General features: G+C 60.4%; 4 protein-coding genes across 7 annotated transcripts; 3 read left to right on the plus strand and 1 right to left on the minus strand.

Moving 5' to 3' along the window:
* The first annotated feature begins 210 nt into the window (after positions 1–210).
* On the plus strand, positions 211–8939 carry CCDC142 (coiled-coil domain containing 142). Of its 3 annotated transcripts, none has more exons than XM_081959888.1 (10): positions 211–280; positions 1407–2708; positions 3524–3610; positions 3744–3902; positions 4001–4158; positions 4394–4534; positions 6523–6637; positions 6905–7082; positions 7179–7387; positions 7697–8939. In XM_081959888.1, the coding sequence occupies exons 2-10, from the start codon at positions 1586–1588 to the stop codon at positions 7957–7959; spliced, it is 2433 nt and encodes an 810-aa protein (XP_081816014.1). In that variant the 5' UTR covers positions 211–280; positions 1407–1585; the 3' UTR covers positions 7960–8939. The 3 variants fall into 3 exon arrangements, with proteins under 3 accessions (XP_081816014.1, XP_081816013.1, XP_081816015.1); XM_081959887.1 differs by lacking the exon at positions 211–280 and adding an exon at positions 695–962; XM_081959889.1 differs by lacking the exons at positions 211–280; positions 7697–8939 and adding an exon at positions 695–962 and having other exon boundaries at positions 7186–7334.
* An 863-nt stretch (positions 8940–9802) lies between these two features.
* LOC309395545 (programmed cell death protein 4-like) lies at positions 9803–15057 on the plus strand. 2 transcript variants are annotated; one of them, XM_081959895.1, is made up of 11 exons: positions 9803–9940; positions 10166–10445; positions 10549–10646; positions 10928–11041; positions 11957–12178; positions 12269–12366; positions 12494–12608; positions 13250–13357; positions 13567–13677; positions 13786–13925; positions 14190–15057. In XM_081959895.1, exons 1-11 carry the CDS (start codon positions 9881–9883, stop codon positions 14239–14241), a joined length of 1398 nt encoding a protein of 465 aa, XP_081816021.1. In that variant the 5' UTR covers positions 9803–9880; the 3' UTR covers positions 14242–15057. The 2 variants fall into 2 exon arrangements, with proteins under 2 accessions (XP_081816021.1, XP_081816020.1); XM_081959894.1 differs by having other exon boundaries at positions 9813–9940; positions 10163–10445.
* Positions 15058–16526: 1469 nt separating this feature from the next.
* Positions 16527–19678, plus strand: MOGS (mannosyl-oligosaccharide glucosidase). Its single transcript, XM_081959591.1, has 4 exons — positions 16527–16878; positions 16963–17186; positions 17499–17689; positions 17767–19678. Exons 1-4 carry the CDS (start codon positions 16542–16544, stop codon positions 19484–19486), a joined length of 2472 nt encoding a protein of 823 aa, XP_081815717.1. The 5' UTR covers positions 16527–16541; the 3' UTR covers positions 19487–19678.
* A 360-nt stretch (positions 19679–20038) lies between these two features.
* Positions 20039–22212, minus strand: WBP1 (WW domain binding protein 1). Its single transcript, XM_081959831.1, has 4 exons — positions 21580–22212; positions 21395–21497; positions 21154–21315; positions 20039–21069 (listed from the first exon to the last, which is right to left on the minus strand). Exons 1-4 carry the CDS (start codon positions 21661–21663, stop codon positions 20498–20500), a joined length of 921 nt encoding a protein of 306 aa, XP_081815957.1. The 5' UTR covers positions 21664–22212; the 3' UTR covers positions 20039–20497.
* Between the last annotated feature and the right edge of the window lie 1820 nt (positions 22213–24032).

A 24032-nucleotide genomic window follows, 5' to 3' on the forward strand; every position in this document is an offset into this window, starting at 1 on the left:
CCCCCCCCCCCCCCAGTGGCTACCTTCAGCCAGGCAGAGATGCTCTGAACTGGGTGTCCTTCAAGGCCTAGGGAGAAGCTGGGGCTTCCAGCTAGAATCCCAGAGTGTTTTCACTCGGGCTTCCTTTGAAACTGAGGAGGGTATAAGGGGGGATTGGGGCCTTTACCTAATTTAAAGGGTCTGCATAGCAAACAGCATACACTGAATAGATGGAGAGATTACCTAACACACTCAGCCACGAACAGAAAAAAACCCAGCGGCTCCTGCTCACATCTTTGAGGTGGGTCTCAACTGCAGGAGCAGCGGTCGTTTCCCAGACGCCGTGCGATTGGCACCGTTATTCGGCCCATCCTGCACATGGCATGAGATGCATGAGATCCTGCTGCTCCGGCAGCGGTGGGGAAGGGAAGGGGGATCCGCCGCTCAGCCCGGTCCTCCTCACAGGGTGGTTATTGGAGGGGAAACGGGAGGAAGCGGCGTCCTTGCACAAATAAGCAGCTTCAACCTCTAATAGGAGCAGGGTGACCGCGGGGGCCCTGGACTGAGTGGGGGCAGGAGGGGCTTCCGAAGGCGGTACTGCTGCGTTTAATGGGAGGGGGGTCGCACCGCCCCCTCCCAGTTCTGCCCCTCCCCCCGCCTGGCCTTCCGCCTGTCCGGAGGCCCCGCAGCCTCTGTTGGAAGCTTCCTGCTCAGGGCATGGAGCGCCCCAATCGGAGGCCATGAAGCGCAGAAACCTCCGCGGAAATCAGCCGCGCTCAGGCCAGGCCCCGGGTGCCCCCCAACCACCCCACGCCTCGCCTCCTCCTCTCAGCTGACTGCCGCCCGCCCCGCCCCTGGAGCCGAACCGCCCGGCAACGGCGCTCCGGGCTAAGGAACGGCTCCGACTGTCCCGCGGCTTCCAGCGCCCCGCGGAAGGGAACGCCGGGCTATGGAGCATCACGGGCGGCGGGACCCTGAGCCTGGTAGGCCGAGGGAGAAGCTGGGAGGAGGGCGGCTCCGCTCCGGTCCCGGCTGGCCAGAAGCCTCCGGCTGAAGCGCGGCGGGGACTCCAGGGGCGGCACCTTCCCCCTTCTGGAAGGCGTCCGGGGTGTGCGTGTGTTTGCCTTGGCCGCCTCTCGGTCTCCGCTGGGAGGGCAACGGAGTCGGGGCTGCTCTCCGCGGGGCTCCCCCATGTTTTCTCCAGGGAGGCTTCCCGCCAGGAAGGCAAAGGGCTGCTTGTCCAGGAGCCCGCCCCCCTGCAGAAGCGGGGTGGGGGGCAGCGAGGAGGGGCTTCTCCCCCTGGGTCTTTCTTTCTGCTCCAGGACCTCGGCCAGAGCGTTCAGCCTCGGGGAGGCCGGAGGGTCTGGGTGGTGGGGAGGGGTGAGAAACCCAGGAGGGGCTGTAAGCACCTCTTGTCGTCCCCACAGGGTCGGGTTTGTGGGCAGAGATCGCCAGGCCTTTCCCTGAAGCAGAGGTGCCTTTACCTGCCCTGCTGTGCCCCGGCCAGCATCCCCTGCTTCTGGCTCAGCCTGGCAGCGCAGCTCAGGAGGAGGAGGGGCCTGGCGGCCTGGCCCACCTGGCCCAAGCGGACAACACCTACCTGGGGATGAGCTGCTGCCTGCACACAACCAGCGTCCAAGTGGCTCCAGACCCGGCCAGGGGGGCTTTCTCCTACTGGGCCAGGGGAGGCAGTGTGGCCCGTCAGCGCAAGGCAGTGTACGGCCTGCTGCAGCACCAACATTGCTTGCGCCTGGCTCGCCACTACTGCCGGCGCCTTAAAGCGGCTTCTGACTTTGTGCGCCGCTTGATGGAAGCTGAGTGTTGTTTTGTGACACCTGCCGGCAGGCAGAGCACTGATGGGGGACTCCTCCTGCGGGGACTCTGCCAGGAGCTGCAGGTGCACACCTCTCACTGGGGCTGCCTGCAGTGCCACCTGCGCAGGGACCCCTGGCTGAGGCCCCTGCTGCTTCGGCAGCCTGAGGTGCTGCAGCGTATGAAGCAGTCCCTGCAGCTGCTGGCCCTGCAGGCCCTCTGCCTGCTGGAGAGATGTTTGGACACCCTGCTGCGGCACTCAGCCCCTGGGCCCTCCCCTCTGCTCTCGGAGGCCCTCCGGGGCCTAGAGAGCTACAACCAGGGGCTGAGCGAGTGGGGCTTGCAGAGAGCCAAGCCAGGGCCTGGGGCTCCAGGGCAACAGGGGGTGCAGTCCTTCTCTGTGGAGAGGGTGCTGGCTGTCTTGGCCGCCGAAAGAGGATGCCTGGCTGGTGAGAGACTGTCTCTGCTGCTCCCTTGGCAGCAGGCAGGGACCAGCGATCGGAGGCCCACAGCTGCTGTCACTTCTTGGGTGGACAAGGGCCGCCCTGCACTCCTGCAGGCCTTATGCAGAGAGGAGGAGGAGGCGGTCACAGCGCTGCTGCCAGAATTGCTTGCGGCCACTGGTGGCCTGAGACACCGCCTCATGCACCGGCCCAAGTGTGACCAACCCCAGGGTCACCCAGAAGCAGCTCAGGGCCTGGCCCCTACTGCACTGCCCAGCTGGAAGTCTTCTGATTGGCTGGATGCCTCCTTCACTGAAGCAGCCGCGATGCTCTGTGCTGAATACCGGCCCCTCTTCTGGAAAGCAGCGTCAGCCTCCTGGGTGCGCCAGCTGGAGCTCCAAGCACACCGGGCTCAGCTTCAGAGGGGAGCCAGGGCTGCCCTGGGCCAGCGGGTGACCGACGCTCTGGCGGAGGGTAAGTCAGGCATGGGTGGGGAGGCAGGGATGAGTGCTTCGTGCTGGCCAGTTCCAGAGGGCACGGGGGCGGGGGGGAGATGCAGGCATCTGGAGAGGTTTCTGCAGGGCCTTAGGCCCTGGCTCTGCCCGTCTGAGGTCTGCCCTGGCCATGTGAAGGCTGGACCTTCAGGAATTCAGACAGTGTAAGAAATGGAGCATGGGCAGCAGGGTTCCCATTTCCTGGAGAGATTTGTTTCTTGCCAGTGGGATATTTCATGGGATTTTTTCTCTTGCTTGGATTTTGGCCTTGCTCAGCATGTGACACTCAAAACATTTCCAGCCCAAGTGCTGCCATCTTAGCCCCAATGAGTGCAACTGGAGGAGATGTGGCTTGTCCTCTGCCTGTCCCTCGGTTGGGGTGTTTCCATTAGGGGGAGGGTTTTTTTTCTTCCAAGAACATTCTCCACCCGGAGTTCCTGTTTCATGGGCGGCAGAAGGGCCTTTCACAGAGGGGACTGTGAAGCTGTTGATGCCTTGTGTGGGTCGACATCCACGCACGCCCCTGTGTGTGTGCTTTGTGAAGCACAGAATGGAGTTTGCAGAGCTATGCATCTTGGTCATTTTGATGAACACTTTAGAATTTGGCAGCTCTCTGACCTCCCACCTCCACCTCCCTGATGCCGGGGAATGTCCCCCGGGAGGGCCCCGCCTGCCTGCTCTCAGACCCTCTGCCTGCCCCATGAAGTCCTGCCCTCCGTCGTCTTTCCCGGGGAGAGCAAAGGCTTTGCCCCCTGCCAGACTGATGCCACCGTGAACCCCAGTTTTTGCTTCCAGCTTGCCTGCCTGTGGAGGCTGCAGAGGCACTGAAGGAGGTGGCACTTTGCCTGCTCAAGCGTGATGCCCTGTGGCAATGGGACCCAGGTAGGGTCCTCGGGGAGAATCAGGAGGGGGGCTGTGGGCAGCCTGGGTTGGGACGGGAAAATTTCCATCCTGTTTGGGAGGCATCAGGGTTGCTGATGTGGGGAGGACTGAATTCCGACCCCTCTTTGCCCAGGATTCTGCCACGCTCTGGGCGCCAGCCTTGTGGACAGGTGCTTGCCCAAGCCCACGACTGTGGCCTGCAGCCAGACAGGGCAGGTTTTGCAGAGCCTCTTCCTGCTCCTGGCCTTCAGCATGGGATGCCTGGAGAGCCAGCCTTTCCCTGGTGGCCCAGGTGGGTCTTTCAGCTTGTTCTTGCCTTGATGTTGAGGGGTGGGGTGGGGGGCAGGCAGGGAGGGCGCTTTACCAGCTGAGCTGGTTTATCTTTCACAGGGCAGCGCCTGGTCCTTGCCAGCCTCCACCTGCACCTGCTTTCCCTTGCGGTGGCTACCTGCCGTGCCTCTTCCTATTGGACCATGAGCAAAGCCTACCAATACTTGGCCTCCTGGTCCCTTGGCCAGTTCCTCCTCGTGGCCCAAGGGGATCTGCAGGTGAGCAGCTGAACCTGAGCCCTCCTGGCCTGCAGCTGACAGAAGCCGTCCTCCGTCTTCCTCTGTTGTATTGTATCCAACCGAGCCTGGAACTCACCATTCCAAAGACAGGGGTTGTGGATGGGCCTCGCCATCCAAGCGTCCCTGAAGAAGGGAGGGAGAAGAGAGGACGGCCTGGGAGCATCAAAGGAAGCTCCTTGTTGTAACCTGCAAGGACAGAAGCTTTTTCTTGCAGTTGCTGAAAACGGAAGCCAGGAAGATGTTGGTACTGGTGAGCAGGGCCTTCTTGGAAGACGGAGGGAAGCAGGGCCCTGTGGCCTCTCATCGGGAGCGGGAGCTGAGCCTGCAAGTCCACTCGGCAACTACCAGCATCCAAGTAAGCCTGTGGCCTTGGAGGGGCCTGTGGCCCAGGAAGGTTGTTGGACAAGCCTACTAGTGGGGCCATGGAGGAGTCCAACAAGGTCAGGAGATGCCGCCATAGGCTTCCCACCCTCTGGTGCAGGAACCCTGGTCCTAGCAGGCCCATAAGGAGGCTTGAAATCTCAGCTGTTTTGGCAGAGGCAGAAACTCCACGTTGCTTCCCTTCGTCCTCTCCGCTTCCTTCTCCAGGGCAGCAGTGGCAGCAGAGGGGCAATGCTTTGCATGCCAGGGTCTGCCTCCCCTCGTTACTTGTGGGCGAAGGGCCTCCAGAGATGATAGGAGCACCAGAAGGTTCTTAGCCTGATTTCATAGTTGGCTCCTCTAGTTGGCCAGATTGGGGGGTGGGGGCAACCGAATGCCCTGGCGAAGAGAACGAGAGCCCCCTTCCACTCCAGCTCACGAGCGTCCTTAACCTTGTAATTCATGGCATAGCAGCAACTACCCGTGTTAGAGGACTCAGCCCTCCATGTAGGGGTGTAGTCCCCTTTAAAAGTCCGTAACACTTTGCTAAGGTCAAGCTGATGACCTCCCTGGCAGCCCCCCCTTTTTTTTACTCCCTATGGGCTCAGGGCTTTTTTTTTTTGCTGTTGGAGGCATTTCTTGTAGGCTGCAGCTCCTTCTGAGCCCTTCCTCTCATGTTCTCGACAATGTCGGATAGCTTTAAATGCCTCCCCCCCCCTTTCCCATCTGCACCTTCTAGCGTTCACCATCCTGTCCTTATAGTGAAAGTCTAGGCTCTTCTGTCCCTCCTCCCCTTTTTTCCCTTCCACCACCTGCTGAAATTGGTGAGGTGCCTGCAGAACCTTCCTCGGCCTTTGTGAGAGGTGGTCCCTCTAGCCTCCTCCTAGCAGAGCCCAGGCTCAAGGAAGAAAACCTGCCTTGGTGGCAACATCTGTGCAGCCTGTGGGCCACTTTCCACCCCTTCAAAGTCTGAGCAAAACTTTGGCAGCCTTCCGTGTTTCCTCATTCTCTTCTCTGGAGAGCCAGTCAGGTTCCATCACAACCTTCTCCACTCTCGGATGGGTCTTTGGTTAGTTACGGCCGGATCGAAAGGCCCTGGCAGCCTCTCTGCCATACCCACCTCTGCCAGAGGAGAGGCCTCACGTCAGGCTTGGCTCCTCCCTTGCGGCTCTTCCTGAGTTGCCCCTGAGTTTCTGGAAGGGCAAGGCTCACTCGCCCTGCACAGCTGTGGGTGGCCCTGAGAGCTGCTGCCAGTCGCTGGGCTCAGTCGGCCCAGAGAGGAACCTGATGTCTTGTGCCTGGACTCACACCGTCCCCCTTCTTCTCCTCTCCCCAGTTTTTCTTCTCCGACTGTCCTAAGGAGCTCTCCTTGCTTCCCCAGGGTAACCTCCCTCCCTCCCGCAGCCTTTCTGTGAGCCTTTCTTCTCTGGCCGAGGTGGCTCCTTTCCCTGTTTGCTCTGGCCAGGAGCTCCCAGGAGACGCTTGGCTGGCCAAACTTTGGCTTGGAATTCCTGAGGAGGAGCCGGTCAAAGCAGGTGGCTATAGGGAAGTAACAAGGGCAGTTAAAGGGCTAGAAAGCAGATCTCGAGTGGGAAGAGCTGGGTGTGCAGAAGAATTCTTCAAAATTGTTCACAGGTTTTCTCAGCCACCCCCAAGAGCAGGATAGGGAAGTGTGGATTTATTTACAGCATTCCAGCGTAATGTTCCCAGAGACACTCCGATAGATCAGGGCAATTTCACTAGCAGAGAAGGCGGCTCCTTGACTGGCTGGGCCCAGGCGGAAGCTGGGCAGTGGAGTTTGTTTCCTGGGCAAGTGGGGAGGGGCACTAAAGACCCCAGTGATGTCTTGAGCCTGGAGGAGGAGAATGAAGGAGAAGACAAAAAGGGGCCCTTGGGCTCCTGGCACGGCCGGGTCTGCGGCTGGGTCTTGTTAGGGTCATAAGGGGAACTAGAGTTGCACACGCCACCCTTTCTCCCCCACAGCTTTTTGCAAATGAAGTGCTGGAGTTGTTTTGTGTGGACTGCAGACGCGTGTCAGCAGAGGTCTTCGGACAGGCCATGCCGCTTGGCAAATACTGGCGCCTTGCCCTCCAGGCAGGTATGTGTGAATGGAAGGTGGCAGAGGACCAGGGCTCTCTTTGCAAGGCCGGGCACTGGTGGCTCATTCAGGCTGACCAAGCCTCTTCCTTCCCAGATCATCGGCAGGAGGGTTTCCACATCCACTTCTCCTTCTTCAGACAGCAGGGGGGAGGGATTTGCAGATCATCCAAAGGGGCCTGGGGGGAGGGGGGCAGGGCGCTGAAGAGGGAGAGCAGCCATTGCCTGCCTCTGGCTGCACCTGCCCTCACCCGTCCTGCCCTTGCAGAGCCGCCCTCCGCTGCCAGTGAGTATGCCCAGGCTGCGGCCCAAGCTATCCTAGCTCCAGTCTTGCAAGGCGTCCGGTGGCTGCCCCAGGATTCCCAGGCTCTGGTCCTCAGCCAGGTCACAACGGCTTTCTTGGAAGTCTGGATGGAGCACATTCTGGCCCAGAAGATCAAGTTCAGGTGAGTTGGCCTGTCGGAGGACCCTTGGGTGGGTGGGTGGGTGGGTGGGTGGGTTGGTCCGGCCGGCAGGCGCCCTTTGCCAACTGACCCTTTCAGCCTTCAGGGAGCTCTGCAGCTAAAGCGGGACTTTGATCTGGTGCGCGAAGCCCTGCAGTTGGAGAAGTACGAGCTGCCCGCAGAGGTGAAGAAACTGGTTCTCTCCCTTCGGGTCTTCCAACAAACGGACAATGCCATCGCCTGCCTCCTCCAGCAGCCCAGTCGGGGCGCCTTGTCCTCACTCAGCTGGGACGCCCTGCAGAAGTGCTGTGAGTGCAGCCCGGGGGCGGGGGCAGAGGTGCAGGAGGGTGGTGGGCAACCTGCCCTCTCATCCGCCTGGCCCTGTAGAAGGGGGGCACTGAAATGGCCAAGGGGTGGGATTTGGAGCCACGGGCCACAGAAGGGTCTCAGCTGAGGAGACATGGCATGGCTGGGAAAGAGACCCAGGTGCCCCAGTGCAAGAACTCTTGGTGCCCACCAATCCATGCTGCCCAGGGTCCTTGCCCTTGGCTGGCTCTCTTGCTTGGTGGCCTTTGCCCTGCTGCCTCTGATCTGAGCCCCTCCCCCCCCCGCTCCAGGCTCACGTGATGGGATGCGGTCCTGGCATGGCAGCCCAGGCAGCCTCAGCAACCTGGAGCATCTGGAAGGGCTGCCCGTCCATGCGAGAACTGGGCCAGAGAGCTGGGCAGCTGACTTGCTGAGCCGTGCCCCAGGAGGTGGCACAAGCTCCGAGACCTACCTGAGCCTGGCCCAGCAGGAGTGGCTGGCACTGCGGCTGCATGGGGCTCGCCACTGGAAGATGCCCGCCCTCTCCTGCATGAACCGCCCTTCGGAGGCTTGAGCAGCAGCCCTGGATCCAGCTGGGCCTCCAGCACCTGCTCTCCGCCTGCCCTGCACGAAACAGCCCTCTCTCCTTCGGGACATCTGAGTTGCTGGGCCTTCCAGCCTCCCTGGAAGTGGGGGTGGAGGTGTGGGAAGGAGCCCAGTCCCATGCAGGACTTCCTTGCTCTAGCAAGGTTCTGCAACGGGGCCCCCTGGCAAATGGGCAACCCCTGATTTTGGCATAGGAGCAAATTCACAAGAATTTGCTCTGACTCAGGGCAATCCCTCGTCCCGGCTGGGCATTCTGCAGGACGAGGGAGGCTTGCCTGGGCTGTAGCACAGGGTAGGGACCCCTGGTCTGGCTCCTGGGCTGCTTGAAAGAGCAGGGAGCCTGGGGAGGGGCTGGTCCTGCAGGACCCCCTCCCTTTTGCTTCTGTTACCCACTCCCCTTTAGGGGACATCTGGGACTGGGATGCTAGCAAGTGCAATTGGGGCATTTCTTGGGATGTTTGGGAGGGGGAGGAGGGGCCTGCACAAGTGATGCAACCTCCACCTGCCCAACCTGCCTTGCAGGAGACGCAGAGGTGCTCTGGCCTCGATCCTTGCTTCGGCTTCCGTGAGGCCAGGTTTTCTCTCCTCAGGCAGGGACCTGAAGGTGTGCCATTTGTCCCCAGCCCTCAAAATCCTTTTCCTCTTTGAGCCATCTGCCTCCGACCATCCAACTTTTTGGCCTTAACAAAAGCTGTTACCTCTCGGACACCAAAAAGCCCTGGGTGGTTCCTGGTCCGTTTGAAACTTTTGGCCGCCATTTGTCCTACCCTGTTGCTGGGCAGCCGGAGGAGCAGATGGGTGGCAGTTCAGGGGACTCAGGGAAGGCCCTTCCTGACTTCAGAGGCTGCCTGTCAGTCATACACTTGGAGATCTCGGCCAGGCAGAAGCGGATCACTGATTTTCTACATTCCTCTTGTGTGAAAGACGAAAGGCTAAAGAAATAAAGGTTATGATATACTTCACAGCTTCCCGAGGTGGTTTGTCCTATAGATAGCATCTTTCTGTGGGGAAACCTGGTGTCATCTTTGGTTGGGGTTTATTTTTCTTGGCTGATTTTGTTATATGAAGTCAGCCTATGGTTAATCTATGGTTTGGTGCAATGTGCGGACACAGAACATGGGTTAAATTTGTTAAGTATGCAAATGCAGCCCTCTTCAACCTCTGAGTCTGGCAAATTCCCCCAATGTCACTGATGCAGGAGTTGATCCAGCAAGACTGAACATGACAGGCTGCCCACTATCCTGGCCTGTGTATGTCCCCCCCCCCCCCCAAATCCGGCAGTTCTTTACAGCTGTTTCCCTTCGGGGCAAATGGGGTGGTTGGGGGAGAGGCAAAGGCTCCACGGGGGCAGGGAGGGAAGGGGAGGGGGCAGAGCGGAGCCCACGAGAAAAAGGGGAGGCGGCAGGCGGACTACGTGGCTCTGCTTTCTCCACCGCCCCGGAGACAGAGGCTGCCCACCAGGCTTTTCCCCAGGGCTGCGTGGGGGGATTGCCGGGGGAGGGGGTGTCGAGCCCACTTTTTTTTTCTTCGAAAGCCCTTCGCCTTCTGCCTGAAGAACGGGGGAAGCTTCTTGGCTGAGAAGCGAAACGCCTTCAAGGAAAAAACAAAAACAAGGCCCAGCTGCCTTTTGAAAGGGGCGGGAGGGGGAAGCACCTTTGGGACTACGGCGTCCCAGAGCGCTGGGAAACAGGCTGTGCCGCAACCAGGCCCGGAGGGAACCGGCGGAGCAGCCCTACTTGCTCCGGGTCTGAGGCCGAGAAACCCCCACGGGGAGAGCGACTTCCGGGGCAGCCACGGCCATGGGTCTCTAGGCCCCGCCTCTTCCGGCCGTATTTCCGGCGCGGTGGCTGTTGGCTTGGCGGCCTCTCTCTGTCTGGCGCGCGCGACTCATGTCGGCCTCGGCCATCCCGGGGGAGCTGCTGCGGGGCGACGGCGGCACCTTCCCGCCGGCAAGTACCGCACCCTTCCCCGCGCACTGGGCCCCATCGGGCCGGGGGCGGCTCCCCTCGGTGGCGCTGCCATTGGACGCTCTCCTGGCCGCCCCCTCCCCTCTCCCCCCTCCCCCCTCCCCCGAGCGCGGAGCCCTCCCCAAAGACCCCCCTCCCCCCTCCCCCCTCGCTGTGCAGGAGCCCCCGCGCCCTGACTCCCCGCCTGCCCCCCTCCCCTCCCAGCAGGTCCCGGAGCGAGCGAGCGGCGAGGCGGAGGATGCTCTGGCGGAGGAGCCGGAGGGGCTGGACGGGGAGGCGCCGCCGTGGAGCCCACAGGAGAAGGCGCTGCACGAAGCCCGTCTGAAGGCCAAGGGGAAGCGGCGGCTGCGGCGGACCTCCTCCCGCGACGCCCCCCGGGAAGCCCCTCCAGAAAAGGGGGAGCCGGAGCCGGAGCCCAGCAGCCCGAAGGGCAAGAACCACGACCGCAAGTCCCGCATGGGGAAGGGCCGCGGCCTGCCCAAGAAAGGTAGGTAGGGCGGCCACTGGCCCCTTCGCGGGGCGGCCCCGGAGCTCGGGCGCTGCTGCTGCTGCCCGGGGATCAGCCCTGACGGCCGCCTCCCTCTTTCCAGGCGGGGCAGGGGGCAAAGGCGTCTGGGGAGCGCCTGGGCTTGTCTACAGCTACCAGGAGCCGGATGCCCGGGACCCCAACTATGACGAGGCTGCGCAGGTACCGCCTGGGGGGGCGGGTTTCAAGAGCCTCCCAGGCAAAGCTTGGAAGTCCCGGCCCAGTGGGGAAAAGGAATCAAAAGCCCCCCCCCCCTCCTCTTGGCCTGCATTGGGGGCTCCTTTAAATCCACTGCTGGCCTCTTCGGTTGGCGCTCCTGGCCTCTCCCCTTGGAGGCCCCGGCTGAAGCAGGCTTGGGCCATGGTGGTGGCGGCGGCCCAGAGGCTCAGGAGGGAGCCCAGGAAGGTGGGCGGGGGTCTTTAATGGCCGCTGGACTTTTTTAGGGAAAGACTGTCTATGCCACGGTGGTGCCTGAGCTGGAAGAAGCGGAGTTGGAGAAGACGGTGCAGCCGATGGTGATGGAATATTTTGAACACGGAGACACTCTGGAAGTGGTGGTGAGTCTTAGCAGGAGTAGAACGCCCCAATCCTTTGCAAGAGGGAGACTCTGAACCCCCCCCCCCCAGAGCCTGAAGAAAGGGCGGGGTTGTCTAATCAGCAGAGGCTCTAATTAGTATGCTTGTCTCTAGTCGATATCACTGAACTGAGGTTCACTCGGTCAGCCACTGGATCCAGGAAATTCTGTTGGAAAGCCAGCTGAGATGGCAGAAGAAGGAAAAAGTGAAAACCTTGATGGAAGTGGGGCGAGGGGAGGGCCACTCTTTTGGGCTAGCCAGGGGGCTGCCTGGGAGGACTTTCCTCCAAGCCCCTTTCCCCTCGCTTGTGTCCAGCCATCTTGGAGGGTGGCGTTCCTGGCACAGGCGAGCGCCAGGCAGGGTCCCAGCAGAAGGGCTGATGGAAGCAGCCGCTCCAGCCTCTGAAATGAGCTGAGTTGCAGCTCTCTGGCTCTGAGGGCTCCTGGGGGCGGGGGGGGGAGGGCTGTTCTTAGGAGCTCTCTGGCTGACACCAAAGCTTCATAAAAGGCTGACGGGTTTATTTTTAAAAGTTAAATTCTTTTATACCTTGAAAATTGGATAGAATTTTTAACACAAATTGTTTGCGTTAAATCGGGTTGACTTCTCTGAAGCAGTTTGACCTGCTGTGTGTTTTGGCCTTTCATTGAAAGGAGTCCCTCTGCATCGTAGGGGCCTTTTAAATCATGTGATTATCTTTGAAGATAATCCTGCCTTTACTAAAAGTGCAGCTCCAGCCAGCCGATTTAAACCCTTCACACAAGACGAGTAAACTCTGTGTCTCTGCTGCTTGCAGAAGCCCTGGGAAGCATATGGGACGGGCCCTGGGGTCCCAGCGAGGCCACACCAAGGCTGGCGGAAGTGCAGCCCTCACCTGGCCCCTCTTCCCTCCTTTCTCAGGAGCTGCTTCGGAATCTGAACTTGGGGGGTCACAAGGCGGCCGTATCCTCGCTGGCCGTGGTGCTCTCTCTGGAGGGGAAAGCCAGCCATCGCGAGCTGACCTCCCGCCTGCTCTCGGACTTGGTGGGAAAGGTGCTGAGTGCCGAGGACATCGCGGCTGCTTTCGACGGGATGCTACACGACCTCCCCGACCTCATTCTCGACACACCTGAGGCGCCGCAGGTCAGTCCTGCCCAGGAAGGGGGAGGGGGGGCTTCCCTCTTCTGGACACTGTGGCCCCTGACCTTGCGGCCCCTTGTCTTGCCTGTGCAGATGCTGGGTCAGTTCATTGCCCGGGCTGTGGCCGACCACGCGCTCCCCCTCAACTTCCTCGAGCGCTACAAGGGCCGTGTGGACTGTGAGCACGCACGGTGAGAGGGCCGGCCTCGTGCATGCCATGCCCTCGGGGGGGAGGGAAGGAGGCCCACCCCCGGGCTAACATAAAACGCACAGCCGCCTCTTCCCTCGGTTGCTGGATATGCTTTTCTTTCCCTGCAGGGCTGCCCTGGATCGGGCTGCCGTCCTCCTGTGCATCAAGCGGGACGTCAATCGGCTGGACAATGTGTGGGGCGTGGGGGGTGGCCAGAGGCCAGTCAAGCATCTGACCAAGGAGGTGAAGAGCTGGAAGTGGGGACGCTTGGTCTGCCCTTGACTGCCTCTCCAGGGGTTCTCCAGTGGCCCTTGGATGCTTGGCCATCTGCCAAATGCATGGAGTTCGAGATGGGGTGACTGACCGAGGAATGTCTTTGGGGCCAGGCATGCGGAGGGAGGGAGGGAGGGAGACTGCTTCATGCTCAAGGGAAGCAAGCACACACAGGAGCTGCAGGCATTAGGAAGCAACGGCTGTGAAGTTGCAAGGCTGCAGGGGAATAAGAAACCAATTCCAGGAATGGTTCTTATTGGTTCATGAATCCAAGCTTGAGACTGGAAATAGCTGAACTGGCAAGTGCCAAACCCAGTTTATGTCTTATTAAAATTCACTGGTGAAGCACAGAGCAGTTCCTTGCCTAGGAAGGGCTGCTCAAATGCATGGAATAAAGGAGAGGAGCCTTGGGCAGCTCAGGAAGGACTCGGCAGGGTGTGTAGTGCTGTGAAGTGGGAGGGGGGTACAAGAGGCGGGGGTGCTGTGAGACTCCAACAATCGGATCCTGAAGGCAGAACCCATCCAGCCTGGGGTCTTCTGCCGTCCAAAAAGTCTTGAGAACTTCCACCAGAGACTTGGCTGGACGTCAGCCCCTAACTCCCCTTCCCCAGATGAACCTCCTGCTTCGGGAATACTTGCTCTCTGGAGAGATGTCCGAGGCCGAACGCTGCCTGCGCCAACTTGAGGTGCCCCACTTTCACCATGAACTTGTCTATGAGGTAAAGAAGCGGGGCAGGAGCTCTCCTGTTCTGGAGCTGGTGGGGAGGGAGCAGACCACGATCAGCCTGGCCAGGGAGCTCTGGCCCCCTTGATATGCCGGTGCCCAGTAGGGTCTGCTTTGCAGGCTTCTGGGCTGATGGTTGGCAATCCCTGCCTTGCCCACTCTTGCTGTGTGCTCATGCATCCCCCACCCCCATGTTCTTGCCAGGCTGTGGTGATGGTGATGGAGTCTTCGGGAGATACGGCCGTGGCCATGATGGTGAAGCTGCTGAAAGTGCTGTGGCAGACGGGTCTGGTGACCCTGGACCAGATGAACCGGGTAAGACCCGGAGGGGCTCCAGCTGAGCCTTTGTGCCCTCCACAGGGCGGTGGCTCCTGAAGCCCTGCCTGCACCAAGCCTCCCCCTCTCCCTCCCCACCTGTCTCAGGGCTTCCAGCGGGTCTACAGTGAGCTTGGAGACATCAGTCTGGATGTGCCACTGGCCCACAGCATTCTCGAGCAGATGGTGGATCTTTGCTTTGAGGAGGGTGTCATCACCAAGCAGCTGAGAGAGACCTGCCCTGCCCGGTAGGTCCCACCCAAGGCTTCTTTGCCCAGATGGGGGAAACCACATTGGCTGCAGGGAAGGACTGAACACCCCCCCCCCCCGCAAACTACCTGTGAAACTGCTTCCTGGCCTGTTTCAGAAAGTGCTGGGTCCAGATGTTCTTCATGCTTGAGGGCACAAGTGGCAGCCAGTTGAGATGGGAGAGGATCAGGTGGTCTTGTGAACAGCTGAGGGGACCTGCTGGTCATCCAGCCCTGGCCTCTAACTCCCCTCCTTCTCCTCAGGGGCCGGAAGCGCTTTGTCAGTGAGGGAGACGGCGGCAAAATCAAGCAATAACTGGAAGCTTTCAGCCCCCCCATCCCAGCAATGCCTTCAACCCAGCCAGACCTGCCAGTCAACAGGAGCCCAGAAGCCCCCACTGTTCCCCCCTCCCCCTGAGCAGCCTGTCCAGAGGGCGGGAGGTCTCTGTCGGGAGTGAGCTGGGGGAGGGGGGGGGGCTGAGCTGCACTTCTGCCTGATCGATGGGGGCCGGGTGGTTCGGCAGAAGCAGGAGAGTGAGGGAGGCTCCTTCTCCCGCAGGGCTTATCCACATGCCCATTTCCACAGTGCGGCTGCCACCAGCAATGCATCTCAGGAAGCCTCAGGCCAGCTGGAACTGCCGCAGTGGTGGTGGTGGGGGCTATTTGGATCTGCCGGGCAGCAGGGCTGAGAAGGCAGAGGAGGGGCCCTTCCCTCATAGCCTCTGGCTAGCCCAGAGCGGTTTGGTTCCCGCCTTGTGCAGCTACTTCCAAGGCCCTGTGGGGAAGGAAATCAGCTGGACTCCCTGCAGCCAAAGAATCTCCTGCTCCCAAGACCCCTTCAAGCCCCCTTGCCACCCACAGATGCAGGCGGGGACGCTGGCTGGGTTGAGAGAGCAGCCGAGCACCACAGGGCTGATTCTCCCTGGGCTAAAGGGGAGCTGCTGCTGCTGCTTGGTGCTGCCCACAACTGGCAGAGAGAGAGCAAGTGGACATCAGTGTGGGAGGGAATCGTGCCAAACTGTTTCATGGTCTTGCAGGCAAAGGTGGTAGGGATGGGCGAGTCTAATGAGAAATTAAAATAAATGATTTACTCAAAAGGCCTCGGGCATCTTGTCTCTTGCTGCAAACAGAATAGCTATTTGGTCATTTGTTTTTGGAAGGAAGAGTGGCATCCCACAAAACATAAGTGCAGGAAGTCTTACAAGGACACCCCCCCCCCCAATGTACAGGATTCAGTGTGCAACTGGAACTTCTGAATGGATTCAAAGAAAGCCATTTTCACATGAAATGCTCAGTTGTGAAATTATAGATTTAGAACATAAAATCATATGGCTGGAAGGGCCGCCAGAGTGTAATGGTCCAAACCCCCCTGGTCAAGGCAGGCGCCTTACACCATCCCGGTCAAACGGTTCAGTCTGTTTTGAAGGCCTCCAGTGATTAAGAGTGGCCACAACTCCAGGAGAGGAGCGGTTTCATTCTTTTCATACCCCTAGGCTGAATCTCCCTTTAACAAGCTCCCACCCATTGCTGCTTCTCCTGCCCTCTGGTGCTTTGGCCAACAAGCCCTCTATGAGGATTCCTCAGGTACTGGGTGATAATGATCATGCCTCCCCAGTCCCCTCCAATAGAGATACCAGGATCTCTCCACCATTCAACATACACACTTTAGCCTCCAGACCCTTTGTCATCTTCCTTGCGCTTCTCTGCATACTTTCCAGGGTCTCTTGTACTGTGACCAGAACTGTCAACAGTGTGATATAAAGCAGGATTATCACTTGTGATCTTGACAGAAAGGACCTTGGAGGTCGTCTTCTCCAAGCCCCTGCTCACACAGGAGACCCTCTTACCATTTCAGACAAATGGCTCTCCAATCTCTTCTTAAAATCCTCCAGTGTTGGAGCACCTGCAGCTTTTGGATTGAAGGCCTTCCACGGATGGTTTTCACAGTTAGTTCCAGGTTGCTAATCTCTTCTTGGTTAGTTTCCATCTTGCATTCATGTCCTGTGTTTCCGAGCTTTAGGGAATAGGTTGACTCTTTTGTGACAGCCTCTTAAATCATGGAAGACTGCTATGGTTTGTCTGAAATTGTATGACTTTCCTGCTTGAGCAGGGGGTTGGACTAGAGGACCTTCAAGGTCCCTTCCAAGTTTGTTATTTCCTTGGTTCATTGATTTAGTCGCTTTGTCAAAGGCTGCGCTAAGATTTGTCCCTGCATCACGAGGAGAAACGGGTGGGGGTGGGGGGTCGTCTTCCAGAAAGGCGGGGCTACTCCCGAACAAGCCGCCTTGGCCTCCGAAGCAACAGCCGAGGTTGCCACCAGCAGGGAGGAGGAGAGAGGAGCCGCCCTGCTCCCGATTCAGGGAATGCCCGGGCGCAGCTTCGCCTTCCCCGCGTCTCGAGCGCCGGTTGCGCCTCCGGCCTTAAGAGCCAAGTCCTGCTCTTGCGGGACGGGAGGCCACGAGGAAGCCACCCCGCGAGCTCCGGACTCCACCCACCCCGCGGGGGCGACGCCACGCCCCGAGTGGCAGGAACTCGCCTTCCCAGAGTGCTGCGGAGGCGGCGCGGGGCCTGCCGGGAGAGCCGTAGGGACTCGTGGGCGCCGGCCGGGGAGAGCAGATGGCGCGCGAGCGGCGGCGGCGGACCGGCCCCGAGGGCGGGCGGGCGGAGGAGCGGGGGCCGCGCGGGGGTCCCGGGCGGCGGGAGCGGGGGGCGGGCGGGGGCGCGGGGCCGGCGCTGCTGCTCCTGCCGGCGCTGCTGCTGCTGCTGCTGCTGGGCTGCAGTCTCTACGGCCGGTGGGGGCCCGCCGCGCGCCTGGTGGCCCCGCACGCCGCGCCCCGAGCCGTCCCGCCCGGTAGCACCGGCCCTGGCGCCGCGCCCGCCCGCTTCTGGGGCTCCTACCGGCCCCAGGTCTACTTCGGCATGAAGACGCGCAGCCCGCGATCGCCGGTGGCCGGTGAGGGGGCGGGAGGGGCCGTTGTTGGGGAGGCGGCCCTTGACGCGCCGGCTGCCGGGCGTCACGCGTGGCTCCTTCCCGCAGGGCTGATGTGGCTGCAGCAACTGGAGGGGAGGGAGGTGCTGCTGCGGCACACCTGCGAGCAGAGCGACGGCCTCCCTCGCTACGGCTGGCTGCTCCACGACGGCACCCATTTCGGGGTGCAGGAGATCCAGGACCTGGGCTTCAGCCTGCAGACAGAGGTGGTGAAGCGTCCGGGAGGGCAGCACGGCGGCGACTGGAGCTGGAGAGTGACGGTTCGCCCAGAGGTGAGGGGGGGGAAGGGGCCCCGTTCCACTGGGGCGGGTTTCCTGAGTGAAACGTTTCTTCTGAGGAGGCAGCTGTTCCCCTTCCTGACTGGCGGGAGAAAGGCGGTTGCGTGGCTGAGCAACGTGGCTGCCCTGCCAGGTCAAGCTTGCAAGTTCAGCCTGCAGCCTTGGGTGACTGAAAGGGTTTGTCCACACCTTGTAAAAGGAAGCGAATAAAGGCTGTTTTTTTCTCTTGGGAGTCCAGTTACAGTTGTAGGGAAGGAAGAAATTGAGGGGCTTGTCTGTTTTCTCCTGTCGTATTTGTGCATTTAGAGGGTGGGGCCCAAACCCCCTTTCATTTCCCTCCTTTTCTACGTGGCCACCGATGGGCAAGGAACACTGCAGCCTCTGATAGAGGAGAAGAGTCGGCTGGCGTCGCTAAGAGGACAGACAGAAGAACTGGGGAACTTTACAGTGACATTCAAGCCGCCCACCACGGAGGCCGGCATCCCCCTTTATGCCAGGTACAGAATATTGTTGTTCAGGGAGTGAGGGGTCAGGGTCCCCCACAGGCTTCCCACCCCCTTCTCTCTGCCGCTAGGTACAACCACCTGCAAGCCAAGGCAGAAGGGCTGCATCGCCTGACTGACGTGGTGAAATCGAGCCTGAGTCCGCGGTTTTCCTACGCTCCACCTGGGCTTCCCAAGCGACACTACTTTGGTGTGGACGTGTACCAGGGACAAGCAGGGGACAGAGAGTTACACAGCCAGCTCCTCGTTCACCAGGTGACAGTGGCTGTGCCCTGCCGCGTGGAAGTGGCTTTTGAGTCAGGCAGTGTGCCTGACCGCCCAGACCGGCTCCTGGCAGAGAGGCTGACGCGAGAGCTGGACAAACACGTGGCTGCCTTTGAGCAGCGCTTTGAGGAGACCTTTGGCCTCTCTCGCAAGGGCTTCTCCGGGCAGGAGCAGCACTTTGCCCGGGCTCTTCTCAGCAACATGCTAGGTGGGATGGGCTACTTCTATGGGCACTCGCTGGTGCAGTCCCCCTACACAGAAGGCCCCCAGCTATACCCTGCGGGATCTCTCTTCACAGCAGTGCCCTCCCGCTCCTTCTTTCCCCGGGGCTTCCTGTGGGATGAAGGCTTCCACCAGCTCCTCCTTGCTCGCTGGGACGCAGCCCTGAGCCGGGAGGTGTTAGCTCACTGGTTCGACCTCATGAATGTCGAGGGCTGGATTCCGCGCGAGCAGATCCTGGGAGACGAAGCCCTGGCCAAGGTGCCCCCGGAGTTTGTGGTGCAGCACAGCCAGGGGGGCAACCCCCCCACTTTCTTCTTAGTGCTGCAGCAGCTACTCAGGCAAGGGGCGATGGAGCAGGACTACCTCCGCCGTATTTATCCTCGCCTGCAAAGCTGGTATGGCTGGTATAACCACACGCAAGCAGGACCCTTGCCCTACACCTTCCGATGGCGTGGACGGGACCAGGACACTCAGCTTTTCCTGAACCCTAAAACCCTGACCTCTGGCCTGGACGATTATCCCAGGGCCTCCCATCCCTCGGAAGATGAGCGTCACCTGGATTTGCGCTGTTGGATGGCCGTAGCCTCTGCTGTGATGGCCGAGGTGGCCACACGGGTGGGAGAAGCGGAGAATGACTATGCGCACATGGCCGAGTGGCTCACAGACAATGAAATGCTGGAGCAGCATCACTGGTCGGAGGCACTGAGCGCTTTTGCCGACTATGGCAACCACACACACGCTGTGGCCCTGGAGCGCGAGCGCCTTCGCCCCCCTCCCCCTGGCCAACCCTCACCCTTTCCAAGGCTGGTCCGAGTGGTCCGCAAGTCACCGCGGTTGCAGTTTGTGGGAGGAGCCCTTGGCTATGTGAGCCTCTTCCCCCTGCTGCTGCAACTCCTGCGCCCCGATTCCCAGCGGCTGGGCAGCCTCCTGGCAGACATGAAGAACGAGCAGAAGCTGTGGACGCCCTTCGGCTTGCGTTCCCTGTCGCGTAGCAGCCCCTTCTACCTCAAGCACAACACGGAGCATGACCCCCCTTACTGGAGGGGAGCCATCTGGATCAACATGAACTACCTTGCAGTGCGAGCTTTGCATCACTACAGCCAAGTCGAGGGGCCCTACCGGGAGGAGGCCTCCAAGCTGTACCATGAGCTGCGCACCAATGTCATTGGCAACGTCCTTCAGCAGTACCTGGACTCTGGCTATGTCTGGGAGCAGTATAACGACAGCACAGGCCGGGGGCAAGGCTGTTACCCCTTCACAGGCTGGTCAGCTCTGGTTGTGCTGATGATGGCAGAAGAATACTGATTAGCCTGCTGGTGTTCCTGTATCCCTGGGCAGCTCAGCTGGAGTGGCCGGTGTAGGATTCTGGCAAAGGGATGCGGCTGTTGACCTTTCCCTCTGCCCTGCTTCACGGGTTGGCATTCAACTGGGAGAGCGAGGTGGGCAACGCCTAAATGTAAGAAATTTCATATTGAAATAAAGCTGAGAAGCTTAAAACCTTTAGCTCCCCTCCTTTGGAAGCCTGGGCAGCAAAGGCATCCCTAGCTTCTGTATGGCTGGACAGGAGGGGGGAATAGCAAGGCAGCTCCCTATGGCCCTATAGAAATGGGGCGGGTGGGTTACTGCCCACACCAAGAGAAAAACCCCAGCATCCCCTCTTCCACAGAATCCCTGAAGCCAACTTAGTAGGATGGCCTGCTTCATCCAGCAGGTGAAGGGAATGTTCTCCATGCTGTTTAGAGCAGCTTCTTCTGAAGAAAGAACCTGGCAGGCAGCTCCTCCAGAGCCCCACAGTGGCTGGATGTTACATTGGTGCTCCCCCCCCTCCCCTCCCCCACAATGGAAAGTGCCTCCGAGTCAGGATTTTCCATGTCTGTTTAATAAGAAGCACACAGTGCTACCAGGTGCTGGCAGGACACTGGCCAACGGGAAGGCCAGCTCCCCGCTCCCAGGGCAGAATCTTTGTGGGCAACGGCCATCTCTTCATGCAACTAGCAAACCCCAGGGCAACCTGGAAGTGGGGAGAGACCGAGCCTTCACCTACGCCATGCCTTATATCAAAGCTGGAGCACAGCAGGAACCACACACACACACTATCACTACAGTTATGATTGAGCAGGAAGCTCCCCTCTGCCCCAGCTGCTGCCAAAGGCTCTGGGTTCCTGTCCAGCACTAAGGAGGGAGCGGAGCCGCAGGAGAGGACCAAGGAGGCGTCCATATGGCTGGGCAGAGAAGTGAGGCTAAGGCAGTAGTTGTCCACAGTGAACAAGAGGCAGCTCAGTTGGGGGGGGGGGCAGCCGAGCACAGGAACCCCCTTCAGACAGGCAACGGTGGTGAGGCGGCCACTTCCTCGGTGGCCCCTTCTGAGGGCTCCCCAGGCTGACTGCAGGCTGACCCTTTGCCAAACAAGCGGGCTCCCTCCTCCTCCTCGCTGGCAGCCTCTTCTTCGTCTTGGCCTCGGCCCACCTCGATGCCAGAGTCCCCCGTCAGGCGCCGGTGCCGCGTGTGGCTACTTTCTTCCAGGGCGTCGGGCCCCCCAGAGAGGCACCGTGAGTCACTTTCGAACAGCTCCACCTTGGAGAAGAGGGCCTGCTTGGGGGAGGCGGCTGCCCGCTCCCAGCCAACCCCTGAAGGGCGGCCACAGCCCCTGTCACTCTCAGCCTCCCCTTGGCTGGGACTGCTGGCCTCGGTGGCCAAAGGGGAAGAGCTGCTGGGGGAGTTCAGGCAGCTGGACTCGCAGGAGCAGCTGGTGCAGTGTGCGGAGCTACCGGTCAGCGTCAGGGTGCTGAAGCCCCCCAGGAGGGCGGTGGTGCTGTAGGGGGGCGGCGGCGTGGTGGGGCGGCGGGCCACCTCCTCGTAGGCCGGCAACTTGAAGGAGGCCAGCATCCCTGCAAGGGAGGAGAGGCGCGGGGCTCAGGGTCGGGAGGGACCGGGGGACCACCCCTCCTGGGCGCGCAGGGCGGGCCACTCACGGAGCTCCCCCGTGGAGGGCGGATAGTTGCAGGCACCGTGGTAGGCAATCAGGTTAATCTCCCGTTGACGCTGCTGCTGCTGCAGACGCAACTTGGCGCGGCGGTGCCGGTAGGCGCAGCAACAGCTGAAGAGGATCAGGACCGTCCAGAGCAGCCAGAACCCTGCGTGGGGGAGGCGCGGTGAGTCGGACGCAGGGAAGAGGCCGCTCCCTCCCCAGACCGCCCCGCCCGCCCCGCTTACACCACAGCTCGTAGTAGTAGATGCAGCAGCCGGTCTCGCCGCAGCAGTGGCCCGTCTCGCACACGTACGGCTGGCTCCTCACGCCGGGACAGAGCTCGCGCGCCTGCCGGGACACAGCAGCACCGTCAGCCCCTAACCCCCCCCCAGCTCCCCCCCTCCCCGCCCCCCGCTCCCGCGGGCCTCACCTGCCGCTCCCGGCCCAGCAGCGCCGCCGCGCCCCACCCGGACTGCGCCTCCCTGCCCGACGGGGGCAGCCGCGGCGCTTCCATGGCGGCCCTACGGTCGGCCCGGGCGCCACCCCGCTCCCCTCGTCGCCCGGGCCGCTGCCGCCATAGCTCCCGGCGCAGCTCCCGCCCCGCCGCCGCCCGCCGCCAATGGGCTTCTCCCGGGGGGCCGGTCCCCAATCGGCTGCGCGCCGACCTCGCCCGCCACCCAATCCGGCGGCGCCTTCGCCCCTAACAACAGCAGACAAAGGCGAGCGGAGGGCCCGCCCCGCGGACGGCTGCCTCCCCTGCGCCACTCACAGCCGGCTCCGCCCTCCGGCGGCGAAGTGTGGGCGGGGCGAAGAACCACCCGGTCTGAGGAGAAGCAGCGACGTAATTGGTAAGGAGGAATGCGAAGGCCGCCCCGTGACGAGGGCAGAAGGCGAGACTTCCGGCTTCCCCCATTTCCGGGCCCTCTGGCTTGGGTGCTCCTCGGGCGGCCCTGGGAGAACCCCAACCTCCCCCCGCCGACCGCCGCTCCGGTTCCGGCCTTGGGCTGGAGGCGCTCAGACGCCCGAGGGCGCTGACAGTCGGGACCTGAAGCGAGACGCCGCCGGAGAGCAGGGCGCCCCTCCGCCGCGATCTTCCCAGTTTGAGCCCCTTTTCCTGCCTGCCCAGTTTCCCAGAGCGGCCGCTGTTGCCGCCGCCACATACCAGGAAGCCGCCTTTGCTCCACTCCCTCCAAGGGACCTTCTAGGACGGTTGGTGTGCATCGGCCTCGTTTCTTCCTTAAAGCCTCTGCTCCGTCTGCAACCAGGTTTCCTCTTGCAGCGGCCTGGCTACCTCCCCACGAATCTCCACCTCCTGGGCACCTGAACCGGCTGAGTGGGGAAGCTCTGAGGAGGCCTTGGCGTGGTTGGCCCTCCCAAGCTCCCTCTTCCTTGGCAGAGGCACCAGGGGCCACTCCTTCGCTGTTTGCAGGGCGGGCCTGTGGATCTAGGCAGCCCACGGGCCTTGAGTTTGACACACACACACACACACACACACCCTGTTCTAAGGGATACAAATAATTATGTCCATGTCTTTTTCATTTTTTGCCTATTTATAAAAATATATCAAGTCACACAACAAAAGTATCTATGGAGATTCTAAGTCATGCAGATCATGGTTGTCCCAAAGGCAACCATTTATTCAGAACTGAAAAAGCTGCTTGGGTGAGAAGTGAAACATCTTTAAGCAAAAACAAAGTCCAGTTGCCCTTTGAAAAAACATCTTTGGGGCAATAAAAACACTGATCTATGGACTATGGAGGGTGTCTGCAATCAGCGGCTCCGGAGCCATACGCGGTTCTTTGGGCCCTCTGCTGCAGCTCACTGGCCCCTTGTCATTGACTGGCCCCTTGCCCTCCCCTCCCTGCCTGGTCTGAGAAGGTAAGGGCAACGGCAAGGATGGAAAAGGGGCCGGCCTGATTCTCTGGCACCTCCTGTGGAGCTTCTTCCTGCCCTTCTTGGGGCTGGGCATGCCTCGGATCCTGGGTCCAAATGGCTCTTTTAAGGTTGCAGACCCCTGGATTATGGAATTAAGAATAGTGTGGGGGAGGGGCACCGTATTGTGTCAGTTTCAACTTTTTTCCTTCCAATCAGGTCCTTCTTTGAGACTGCCTACAGTCTTCCCTAAGTTTTTCAGAAGTGTTTGCAAGTACCTCTTAGGCCTGAGAAAGTGACTAGCCCAGCCGACTTTGTGCCTAAGGCGGGATTAAAACTCAGTTGCCAGGTTCTAGTCCAATGCCTTAGCTGCTGACCTAAACTGGTATAGTATGTTTAAATTTATTTCAGAGCAAAGGGGTTCTTTGGGAAAAGTGAAGTAATCTTTATCAGGAATCTCTATATCCCTTCTTGGAAATGAAGAGGCTTCTCTCACCAGTGGGCCAGGTTTACACTGGAGTTTACCCCTTTCCAGAGTATGCCTGCTCCAACCCTTCATCCTCCTGCCTCCCTTGATGGGTGAGGAGCCTCAGCAGGCAGCCTCTAACCCAAGCAACCCAGGGCATATGGGAATTAGCAGTGCCTTAAATAGACCTACCCAGAGACAAAGTTGTGCTGTTGCAGATGCGGGATTCTGAGTAAACCTTACACGGTTTCAGTCTGAAGCCCCTTCTCCCATCCCTACCAGCTGCCATTGGCATTCAGGTGACCTTCCCACCAGCCCCATGGATTGCCTCATTCTCCCCAGCTTTGGGAAACAGTTCAGGGAGAGGATTAATACAAGGGGCGCCCCAAACTCAACCTTTCCTTCCCCATAACCACTCTGGCATCAACCCAGGGCACCACACTCAATGGCACCAAAAGGGCTCAGGGTCCCCTCATCCAAAGCCCCTCACAAGACAGAAACCAGTACTTGGGTGTAGATTATGGCCACCCGCAGCAATGCTAGGC

The sequence above is a fragment of the Natrix helvetica genome (assembly GCF_964273705.1).
Source record: "Natrix helvetica genome assembly, chromosome: 7".
NCBI lineage: Eukaryota > Metazoa > Chordata > Lepidosauria > Squamata > Natricidae > Natrix > Natrix helvetica.